This window comes from Musa acuminata, chromosome BXJ1-5 (assembly GCF_036884655.1).
Source record: "Musa acuminata AAA Group cultivar baxijiao chromosome BXJ1-5, Cavendish_Baxijiao_AAA, whole genome shotgun sequence".
NCBI classification, from domain to species: Eukaryota; Viridiplantae; Streptophyta; class Magnoliopsida; order Zingiberales; family Musaceae; genus Musa; species Musa acuminata.
In genome coordinates, this window is record NC_088331.1 from 44,995,200 (window position 1) to 45,007,770 (window position 12,571).

General features: G+C 38.2%; 1 protein-coding gene across 1 annotated transcript; it reads left to right on the forward strand.

Annotated features, from left to right (window-relative positions):
* The first annotated feature begins 10,442 nt into the window (after nt 1–10,442).
* LOC135675154 (23 kDa jasmonate-induced protein-like) lies at nt 10,443–11,402 on the forward strand. Its single transcript, XM_065185428.1, has 2 exons — nt 10,443–10,957; nt 11,054–11,402. The coding sequence occupies exons 1-2, from the start codon at nt 10,787–10,789 to the stop codon at nt 11,228–11,230; spliced, it is 348 nt and encodes a 115-aa protein (XP_065041500.1). The 5' UTR covers nt 10,443–10,786; the 3' UTR covers nt 11,231–11,402.
* The last annotated feature ends 1,169 nt before the right edge of the window (nt 11,403–12,571 follow it).

Sequence of the window (12,571 nt, forward strand, 5' to 3'; positions counted from 1 at the left end):
AAGTAGAGAAATCTTAGAATATAATAGAGACGGAAAAACTCAAATAGACCGAACAAATCGGTTCGGTGTTATACCGAACCGGTTGTGGTTAAATAAAAATAAAATTAAAGAAATATAAGAATACTGCAAATGAATACTATTATTAGTTTTGTTGGCTCTATCGAAACCATAGGCACAATATTCCTACGACCTAAAGTAATAGATCGAGAAGATCATCTAGAGATGACACTTGTACTACTATCTTAATATAATCCGGGAAATATCCTCAAGGCCCGGGGGCCCATCGAGTAATAGGTTGATGTGATTGTTGATGGATCGACGTCACGAGGAACCAACACTTTTGCTCGCAAAACCTATGCAAGAGATGTTGGGAAGAAACCTGTTAATGCGGAATAATTCTTTTCCCTCTTTGTGTATCAAAATAGGTTCCTCATCAAAATATCAACTTGATATCAAAATGCTAATATCAATCAGCACAGCATAAACAATAGAACAATAAATCAATCACACAGTGAGACCAAATCTTTTTAACGTGGAAAACCCAACGTGAGAAAAACCACGGGACCGCAGTCCACCTTAAACTTCCACTATCAATAATAATGATAACAGTTTTACAGTACGTCTTCTCTAGAATAACTAGAGGATCAGAATAACATCAAGATCATATATCTTGGCTCAAGAATAGCATATCTTCATCACATAGATCTCTTCGAAAAGAGAATTCTAGGTCTCACGGAGTGGATATCGTAGGAAAGTACCTTAGATAGGGTAAACTGTAGATCAACGCCGTTAGGATTGTAGAGTTTGCTGCAAGGATTCTCCACATAAAATTTGGGCCGAAACTGACAACGTTTGGCCACCGATCGTCAAGCAGAAAAACTCATAAACCTTATTTTCTCTCTCCTCTTTTTTCTGCGCCACGCCGCACGCTGCACGCTGCACGCTGCCTGCTCACTGTGCACGTTGTACGCTCACTGTACAGACTGCCCTCTCACTCAATTTTGACCTTTCTCTTTTGATTTTTTTGATTTGGGCTGATGGCCTAAATTTGTCCGAGTCCACATATGGGCTGAACCCAACAATTCTCGCCCGCTCTTCGCCTACATGCTTCAAGCTTCTCCTTAGGCAAAGACTTTGTCAACATATCTGAACCATTATCATTGGTATGTACCTTTTCCAACTGTAATTCTTTCATCTCAAGCACATCACGAATCCAGTGATATCTCACATCAATATGCTTGGATTTAGAATGGTATGTTGAATTCTTGGAGAGGTGAATGGCGCTCTGACTGTCACAGTAAACAGTATATACTTCCTGTTTCAAGCCCAATTCCTGTAGAAACTTTTTCATCCATAAAGTTTCCTTACAGGCTTCAGTAACTGCTATGTATTCTGCTTCTGTGGTTGATAGAGCAACACACTTCTGTAACTTAGACTGCCAAGAGACTGCTCCTCCTGCAAATGTCATCAAGAATCCTGAAGTGGACTTCCTAGAATCAGTATCACCTGCCATGTCTGCATCTGTGTAGCCTTCTAACACAGGTTCATCACTGCCAAAACATAAACACAACCTGGAAGTACCTCTTAGATATCTTAATATCCATTTCACTGCTGCCCAATGTTCCTTTCCAGGATTAGAGAGAAATCGACTGACAACTCCAACTGCATGAGCTATATCTGGCCTAGTACAAACCATAGCATACATCAAACTGCCTACTGCAGATGAGTAAGGCACTTTGGACATTTCTTCTTTTTCTTTCTCACTCGTAGGACATTGTTTCGAACTCAGTTTGAAATGACCTGCAAGTGGAGAACAAACTGCTTTGGCTTTACTCATATTGAATCTTTCAAGAACCTTTTCAATGTAAGTCTCCTGAGATAGCCAAATCTTCATTTTCTTCCTATCACGAAGAATCTTCATGCCAAGTATTTGTTTCACCGATCCTAAGTCTTTCATGGCAAAAGACTTAGCTCTCTTTTAAGCTTTCCAATTTTTCCAACATCATGGCCAACCATCAGCATATCATCAACATATAGCAGTAAAATAATAAAATCATCATCTGAAAATTTCTTCATAAATACACAATGATCAGATGTGGTTCTATCATACCCTTGGCTCATCATAAAGGAATCAAACTTCTTGTACCACTGTCTAGGTGCCTGTTTGAGTCCATATAAGCTTTTCCTATGCTTACATACCATATTTTCTTTTCCCTTGACTTTGAAACCTTCTAGTTGCTCCATGTAAATTTCTTCTTCTCTGTCACCATGAAGAAATGTTGTTTTTACATCAAGTTGCTCAACTTCTAAATTCAAGCGGGCAGCCAAACCAAGAACAACTCGGATAGAGGACATTTTTACAACCGGAGAAAATATTTCTTCAAAGTCAATACCTTTCTTCTGACTGAATCCTTTCACAACTAGTCGTGCCTTGTATCTTTGTTGTGAGCTATTATTTTCAGTCTTCAATTTATAAACTCACTTATTCTTGAGAGCTTTCTTCTCTTTCGGCAGCTTTACCAAGTCATATGTGTGGTTCTCAAGCAAGGATCTCATCTCTTCTTGCATGGCTTTAACCCACTCACTCTTATTCTCATGTAGAATAGCTTCTTGGTAAGTTTCTGGCTCTCCCCCGTCGGTAAGCATAACATACTCATGTGGAGGATATCTGGTAGAGGGTTGTCACTCTCTAGTGGATCTTCTCAATGAAATCTCAACTGGTAGTGGAGGTAGCTGTTCAGTTGGTTCAGAATCATCAATTGTAGGTGTATCATCACTAGTATTCTCACCACAATCTTCTTGTTCATCTCCCCCATGATCATCATGAACTATAGGTGAAGGAACTGGACCCAAACTCCAAGGAATATAAACAGAGGTTTCTGGCTTCTCAACATTATCACCATCATCAAACAATTGGTCTTCAAGAAACACAACATCTCTGCTTCTAATAATCTTCTTGTTCACTGGATCCCATAATCTGTACCCAAACTCTTCATGACCATATCCCAAGAAGATACATGCTTTTGCCTTATTATCAAGCTTGGACCTCTCATCTTTGGGAATATGAACAAATGCTTTATACCCAAAGACTCTCAAATGATTATAAGATATATCTTTTCCTCTCCATACTCTCTCTGGAACATCACCTTGCAGAGGAACTGATGGAGAAAGATTTATCAGGTCAACTGTAGTTCTCATAGCCTCCCCCCAAAATGACTTCGGTAACTTGGCGTGAGAAAGCATACACATAATCCTTTCTTCAATGGTTCTGTTCATCCTTTCTGCCACACCGTTCTGCTGAGGAGTTTTAGGAACTGTTTTCTCAAGCCTGATACCATGGAACCTGCAATAATTCTCAAAAGGACCCCTGTACTCGCCACCATTATCTGATCGAACACATTTTAGCTTTCTATCAGTTTCTCTTTCAACATTGACATAAAACTCCTTGAAAGCATCGAGTACCTGGTCTTTAGATTTCAAAGCAAAAACCCACACTTTTCTAGAATGGTCATCAATAAAAGTAACAAAATAAAGAGCACCTCCAAGAGTTCTAGTTTGCATAGTACAAACATCAGTATGAACTAAATCAATAACATCAGATCTTCTAGATGATGGATATGTCTGAAATGAAACTCTATGTGTTTTTCCAGCTAAGCAATGATCACAAGATTTAAGAGATGTACCTTGCAACTCTGGTAAGAACTGCTTTCTAGTAAGAGTTTGAAGTCCCTTCTCGCTGATATGTCCAAGCCTCTTATGCCAAAATCTTTATTTTAGATTGTTCTTACGTGACATCCTATTTCACTTATTTTACTATATTATTTTTTTTTCAAAAAAAAATAAAAATATTCTCAAAATTCTGAGTGCACTTTCACTTTTTCTTCCTCCCAATTGAACTGCCTCAATGACCCAATAAAATAACTATACTAAAAGAACATGGGATATTTCATGATTTTAATATCACTAACCCATTATCCTGTAATTTTCATTAATTTGTGATAACTATCATGTAAAAATAATAATTCAAAAATAGAGTCTCTCTCATTTATTTTCGGAGTTTCAAACTCTATTCCAAATGCTTACAAGCGAACATTCTTCGTTATACTCATACCTTGATAAATTGTTTAAAGGATCGATCGAAACATCATCCATTGCTTGGTGTAATGATCTTATAAATTGAAAAAAGTTGAACTGTTTTATCTTTTTTCTGTTGATCTCTCAACTTGACTTTTTTTGTTGGGGGTGAAGAAATCTTACTCTTCAAATCTTTTTATCAACGATGCATTATACATTTTAATATCGAAAATATATCTTCATCTGAATACTTCAATGGTCATAATTTTATCGGTGAAACATAAATTTTTTGTGATTCCAATTTGTGATTCCAGCTTGTGATTGGTGGATCTTCTCGACTAAGGTTCAGTTTATGATTTCAGAAGGTGTTTCTCAATATGTTCATCGATATCACCATTTGAGGGCATATCATTATATTATATTCACCTCTACCATCATCAGGGGAGGAGCCACTGAATTCAGATATATAAGATCTTCATTGAATGGTTTTGACTTATAAATTTTCTCAAAATCTTTAATATTATAATCGTCAAGAAATATCATATCTTTGCTTCCGATGACTTTTTGATTTTCAAGATCTCATAATCTATAATCAAAATTTTTATTTGCATAACTGAGGAAGATACATTATTTATATTTATTATCAAGTTTTGATCTCTCATCTTTTGGAATGTGAATAAATATCTTATAATCAAATAATCTAAAATGATTATAAGAAATATCTTTTTTATGTTCGTATTTTTTTCTAACATGAGCAATACGAAGAAGAAAGTTAAGCATGAGAGTGTATACATTTTATTCTTTTCACCAATTATGTAATTTATTTACTTTGCAACTTCATAATATTATGATATTTTAGGAACTACTTCAAACCTAATGCCACATTCCTTACAATATATTTCAAATGGCCCACTGTAATCTCCACCATTATCAGCTCTTGTTAGTTTGGCAAGTCCCATAGTACCACATCGGGAAAATCAGACTTGTTGTCTCGTCTTGGAACTATAAATAAGGGCCTGGGCTTTGAAGTCAGCTGTACCACAGGCAGCACAAGAGGCACCACAAGAAAACATGCTTACGGTTTGGGTTTTTCTTGTTTAGTAAGCTGAAGGTGTTTTATGGCCTAGGAACATCTTCCTAAGGCATTTGTAAGTATCCATCTTTTATTGTAGTAATTTGCTCCTCTTTCGTTTGTGGATGTAGGTCAATTGACCGAACCACGTATATCTGGTGTTCTGGTGTTCTTGTCGCTTTTATTCTTTCCGCTTTATTGTATTATTGTGTTGCCAAAATTATCCTTTGGTAAATTTCCTAGGGCTAGCTCTAACAAACTAGTATCAGAGCTTGATTCTGGGATCTTTTGGCAACGATGACAATAACAAAGATTGTTGTTGAGAAATTCGATATAAATGTCAACTTCGGCTTGTGGCAACTTAAGATGGAGGTCGTTCTGGTTCAAGACGGAGTTGATTTGGTACTACAGGGAGCCGAGAGCATTCCAGATGATATGTCAAAAGAAGAGCTTGCGAGTATGGATAAGAATGCCCGATCAAGCATCATTCTAAATCTCTCTGATGAGGTTTTACGGGAGGTAGCTACGGAGACTACGGCTAAGAGCATGTGGGACAAGCTTAAAGCCTTGTATATGAAGAGGACAGTGGAGAATCGTCTCTACTTGAAGCAGAGTCTATATATGCTTTAGATGATTGAAGATACATCTATACTCTCACATCTTGATAAGTTTGATTCTTTGGTTATGGATTTGGAGAATATAGATGCAAAAATTGATGATGAAGATAAGGCTTTGTTACTTTTGTGTTCTCTTCTCCAATCTTTTAAGCATTTCCGTGATACTTTGATTTATGGAAAAGAAACAGTTTCTTATCAAGAAATTAAATTGCACTGAAATCTAAGGAGCATATAAACAGGAATATCATTGGGGAAAGTAGAGAGAATCAGGTCGAGGGTCTGGTTGTTAGGGGGAGAATAGATAAAAGAGAATTTGACAGTAGTAGATCTAAATCTAGATCTAAATCCAGACATAGAAATTTGAAATGCAGATATTGTCATAAAATGAGGCACATTAAATCCGATTGCTTTAAATTGAAAAATAAATTAAAGCAAAAGAAAAAATTTGTTGAGAAAACTATTGAATCCGCTGAAGTTAGTGTAGCAACTGATGAGAATGTTGGAAATATTTTTTCTGCTATTGATGACAGGACGATGTCTAAAAATGAATAGATTTTAGATTTCGGTTGTTCTTATCACATGTGTCCCAATAGGGATTTGTTTTCCACGTATGAATCTTGTAATGGTGGAATTGTTTTGATGGGCAATAATGTCGTATGTGATGTTGTTGGTAGAGGCACAATCCGAATTAAAATGCATGATGGTATTGTGAGGACGCTCACTAATGTTAGATATGTTCCTGATTTAAAAAAGAATCCCATCTCTTTAGGCACCCTAGAGGCCCTTGGGTGTAAATACACAGCTGAAGGTGGAGTTATGAAAGTTTCTAGAAATGCCCTTATTGTTATGAAAGCTTGTAGGTCTGGTAGCTTGTATATTCTGCAGGGAACTACTGTCACAGGTTCGGTTGCGGTTTCGTCATCATCATTATCTGATTCTGACATCACCAAATTATGGCATATGCGTTTGGGTCATATGAGTGAAAAAGGTTTGAGCATATTGAGCAAAAGGGGTCTACTTTGCGGATAGAGTACTGGACCACTTGATTTTTATGAACATTGCATTTTTGGAAAGCAGAAAAGAGTCAGCTTCACTTCTCCGGCAGTTCACAAAATGAAAGGTACTCTTGACTATATTCATTCAGACCTTTGGGGTCCAGCTCATATTCAGTCTAAGGGTGGTGCCAGGTATATGTTGACTTTCATTGACGATTATTCCAAGAAAGTTTGGGTTTATTTTCTAAAGCATAAAAATGATATTTTTCTAATATTTAAACAATAGAAGGCTTTGATTGAGAAGCAAACAAGTAAACATGTTAAGCGGCTTCGAACATATAATGGCATGGAATTTTGTGAAGGTGATTTTGAAGAATTCTGCAAAAATGAAGGAATCGTTCGACATCGCACTTTTAGGATGACGCCTCAGCAAAATGGTGTGGCCGAACGTATGAACAGAACACTCTTGGAGAGAGCGAGGTGTATGATCTCAAATGCAGGGTTGACAAAAAACTTTTGGGCAGAGGCGATTAATATGGCCTATTACGTTGTCAACCGCGCTCCTTCTACAACACTTAACTTTAAAACTCCAGAGGAAGTTTGGTCAGGTACTCCTACTGATTATTCTAATTTTAAAATTTTTGGGTGCCCAGCATACATGCATGTAAATGAAGGAAAATTAGAGCCTCGGGCTAAAAAGTGCATTTTCCTTGGGTATGCTTCTGGGGTGAAAGGATACAGGTGTCTTGATCCCAAATCCCCAAAATTTGTAATAAGTAGAGATGTTACTTTTGATGAATTATCTATGTTATCTTCTAAAGAGGATTCTACTAGTTGTACAAATGATAGTGCGCAGAAGCAGGTGGAGCTTGAGATTGGTAGTTCAGATTCTTTTAAGTCGAACTTTTCTACTCAAAAAATGCCAGTAGGTGGTCCCGAGTCTACTGACGCAGATGATCCAAAGGAAGAGCAATATTTCATAGCCAAAGATAGACCACGGAGAGATATTCGACCACCACAAAGATATGCAAATTTGGTTGCATATGCTTTGTTTGTTGCAGAAGAGACAAGTGAAGTTGGTGAGCCTACTTCCTACTCAGATGAAGTTTCTTGTGATAATTCCGCTAAGTGGTTGATTGCGATGAATGAAGAAATAGAATCTCTCCATCAGGATAGAACTTTGGGTCTTGTGAAGTCGTCTTTGGATAAGAAAATTGTTGGATGCAAATGAGATACCATTGCTGAGGGGAAAGTCCTTGTTCAGAGAATTCATACGAAGGACGATTCAGTTGATATGCTTATGAAGCATCTTCCGGTTTACAAGTTCAAGCAGTGCTTGGACTTGGTTGGTATTCATTGTTGGTGATTGCCCATTGGGGCTTTTGTGAAGAAGGTGGAGCAAGTTTTGTTGGGACATGCCAAGGTGGAGATTTGTTAGTTTGGCAAGTCCCATAGTCCCACATTGGGAAAATCAGACTTGTTGTCTCGTCTTGGAACTATAAATAAGGGCCTAGGCTTTGAAGTCAGATGTACCACAGGCAGCACAGGAGGCACCATAAGAAAACCTGCTTATGGTTTGAGTTTTTCTTATTTAGTAAGCTGAAGGTGTTTTATGGCCTAGGAACATCTTCATAAGGTATTTGTAAGTGTCCCTCTTTTATAGTAGTAATTTGCTTCTCTTTCGTTTGTGGATGTAGGTCAATTGACCGAACCACGTATATCTGGTGTTCTGGTATTCTTGTCGTTTTTATTCTTTCCGCTTTATTGTCTTATTGTATTGCCAAAATTATCGTAAATTTTCTGGGGCTAGCTCTAACAGCTCTGATGCATAAAAGTTATTTTTCTGTTTCTCTTTCAGCACACCTACGAAACACATTAAGCACTTGATAAGTTTGGCAATATGGATACTCGGATATCTCTCTCAAATAGTGACAAGTTTGACAATGCGAGTACCGATAGTAATATTTGCATGACTCTCTCTCACAAAGTCGTAGGTTTGAAAATGTGGGTACTAATACTAATAATTGCACAACTTTTTCTCTCTCTCTCTCTCTCTCTCTCTCTCTCTCTCTCTCTCTCTCTCTCTCTCTTGAAACTCTTATAACTAGAATCATTCCTTCACTTAGAGTTGTTGAGAAAGTATAACAAGAGCCTAGCATCCTAAATAACAACACAAATGATGTGAACATAGATATATTTTTGGTGGGCTCATAACTTCTTTCATACAGGCATATGAAATCTTCATCAGAATTCTTTAGTTCATTGCGTTCACTGATAGAGAATGTTAACTGCACTGAATGAGCCTGTTAACTACACTGATAGAGAAAACAAGGGATAAGTTTGGCAATGTGGATACTCAGATGTCTCTCTCAAATAGTGACAAGTTTGACAATACGAGTACCGGTAGTAATATTTGCATGACCCTCTCTCACACAGTCATAGGTTTGAAAATGTGAGTACCAGTACTAATAATTGCACAACTTTCTCTCTCTCTCTCTCTCTCTCTCTCAACTATTATAACTAGAATCATTCCTTCACTCAGAGTCTAGAATGCTGAATAATATCATAAATGATGTGAACATAGATATACTTTTGGTGGTATCATAACTTCTTTCATACGGTTCAAGCATATGAAATCTCCATCGGATTTCTTTAGTTCATTGCGTTCACTGATAGAGAATTTGCACTGAATAAGCCTGTTAACTACACAGATAAAGAAAACAAGGGATAAGTTTGGTAATATGAATACTCAGATGTCTCATTCAAATAGTGACAAGTTTGACAATGGAAGTACCGGTAGTAAGAATTGCATGACTCTCTCTCACAGTCATAGGTTTGAAAATATGGGTACTAGTACTAATAATTACATAACTTTTTCTCTCTCTTGAAACGATTATAACTAGAATCATTCCCTCACTCATTGAGAAAGTATAACAAGAGTCTAGCATAATAACATCATAAATGATGTGAACATAGATATACTTTTGGTGGGATCATAACTTCTTTCATACAGAACAGACATATGAAATCTCCGGATTTCTTTAGTTCATTGCGTTCACTGATAGAGAATGTCAATTACACTGATAGAGAAAACAAGAGATAAGTTTGACAATATGAATACTCTGATGTCTCTCTCAAATAGTGACAAGTTTGACAATGCCAGGTAGTAATAATTGCATGACTCTCTCTCTCACAGTCATAGGTTTGAAAATGTGGATACTAGTACTAATAATTGCATAACTTTTTCTCTCTAAACCGTGATGTCATGAAAACTAGACTCGGTGATATCGAAATATCACAAAATATTTAGGAAAAAGATATAATATGATCGTCAATATAAAGACTTTCATTAAAATCCTTTTATATATACTTGTATCAAAAAGACTTTCTTAATTCCCTTCCATCATGAAAGAGGATGATGATAATACTTAACCTTGGCTGGTTTATGCATTTTGTTCATCTACGATCTGAAAGTCTGAAGCCACTATATTCTACTGTATTCGTCATCGAGTTTATGCAGGGAAGGTAGTAAGGATATCAGTTTCACATAGTTAAAATGTAGAAGACTGGTTAGTAGGATTTGCTTCATGTCCCATTCATCGTGGGTCTCCACATTAATGTCGGAGTAGGCTATATATACCTAACCCTGCGTGTGTGTTTTTCCATCAACAGCTAGCGAGGGAGGTAAGAGAAGTGTTTGTGGAGTCTCGACATGGCAAACAATGTGTTGGGTGACCCCATCAACACCGAATTCGAAACCCTCGGCAATGCGAACAATGTGTTCGGCGACCCCATCACCGACGAAACCTTGGAGGGAGTCACGGAGTACGCGAAGAAGCTACGCAAACTCAGAGTCGCCATGGCTCTAATAGTATGAGAGTGCTCTCAAATACGTGCGTGAGATGAAGGAGCAATGGGGGACCGGCGTCTCCACACTCTGCCTGGTTTACAATGCTACCGGGGAGCCACTCACGCTGCACTCCACTCACGACTAGTGGGGTCACATTTACGACCAGAGCCCATACCCGATGCGGATTGGTAATGGCCAGTGGGGTGCGTACCTCCACGTCAAACGATCTGCTACACCTGATGGCTCCAATGCAGCTGTTGTGTATCGCGGCAAGAACGATGTTGGAGACGACACTGACTCGCTGCTCTTCTGGGACAACCCCTGGAATAAGGCATCTTACAGCAACCAGGTAATTAGTGTTTGGTGTTGCATAGTATGCATGCATGCATTTAAATGCGAATGCTTACGTTATAGATTTCGTATAACATATCATATGCATGCGCAGGCCTACGCTGAGATCAATCAAGCTGGCTACTACGATAACATCGATTGGGGAGTCATCGCTGGTAAAGGCTCCAACGCCGGCCCCCAGTATCGCGCGGCTTGGAAAGGATGTGTGTCAACCGTCGTGATCGAAAGTGGCACCACTGCCAAATTCGAAGCCACACTTACGTTCGAATAGAGATTATGCGACGTGGAATAATAAAGCCTTCATCGATGGATCCAATATAAATAAATTAGGCAAAGAAGTTTGTGTGTAGAATAAAGCCTTCATCTTGAGGAAGGCATTTAGTAATAATATTCTGTATCCTCTGTTGGTGTGCCCGTAATAAACTAAGCATCGGTCAAGGAGTATTGTCATATGGTTCGTTCTCTCGCACTCCGGAGTTATTGAGAAAATATGGCATATGAAGAAGCCTGTTGTTCCGAACAACATCATTTACGATGTGAAGGCAGCTATGTATTTGATGCGATCATAACTTCTTTTTGTACAGTACAGGCATCTGAAATATCGGTGGGATTTTTTCTTTTTACTTTCTTACGTTTAACTGCACTGAGTGAGCATGTTAACTACACTGATAGAGAAAACAAGGGATAAGTTTGGCAATGTGGATGTGGATACTCGGATGTGTCTCTCTCAAACGTGACAAGTTTGACAATGTGGGCACCAGTACTAATAATTGCATGACTCTCTCTCTCTCTCTCTCACGCGGTCATAAGTTTGATAATGTGGGTGCGAGGACTAATAATTGCATGACTCTCTCTCTCTCTCTCTCTCTCTCTCTCAACGGTGATGTTTGAAAATTAGACTCGGTGATGATTTTATTATCCGTAATACAGAAAGAGAAAAGCACACATCAAAAATAGCAAATCGCATAATTAAAAAGAGGGTTTTACGTTAGTGCATGTACTTAAATTTTAAGAAAAAAATATTAGGAAGTCGTCCGCTGAGAAAAGATATTAATCAGAATTGAAATATCATAAAATATTTTATAAAAAGGAAATAATATGATTTTCAAGGTGAAGATGTTCATTAAAATCCTTTTATATACTTCTATCAAAAAGATTTTCATTATGCATGATGATGATGTTGATTAAGCTTATGCTTTTTGTTCATCTATGATTTCAAAGTTCGAAGCCACTATATTCTAGTGCACCAGTTGTTAATGAACTGATGTACCGTGGCTGATGAGTCAGCACGACCTGGTCCATCGATCGATGTCGGGAGTCGGTGGTCAACCGAATGGATCGCCGAGATTGATTGACTGTAGGTCAGGATGCTGGCATCGGGTTGTTGGTTGGTGTCTCTCGGTCGGGACGGTCGCACCTCAAGGGTGTCCGTTCTCCTGGACAGAAGGCCCTGGGCGCCAGTTGGGATGTCGGATCCGTTTAGAGGAAGATGCCTCTCGATCGGGATGGTTACGCCTCGGGGGAGTGGCCACTCTCCTACACAGAAGGCCCTCGTCAGGTGGTTACCGATTTTGACCCCTCAACGAGTAAGTTAGTGCTTGGTTCTCTATTT

Coding starts and splice junctions, on each gene's coding strand:
- LOC135675154 (XM_065185428.1), top strand. CDS start 10,787: ATGCGGATTGGTAATGGCCAGTGGGGTGCGTACCTCCACGTCAAACGA. Junction 10,958..11,053: donor AGGCATCTTACAGCAACCAG/GTAATTAGTGTT, acceptor ATGCATGCGCAG/GCCTACGCTGAGATCAATCA.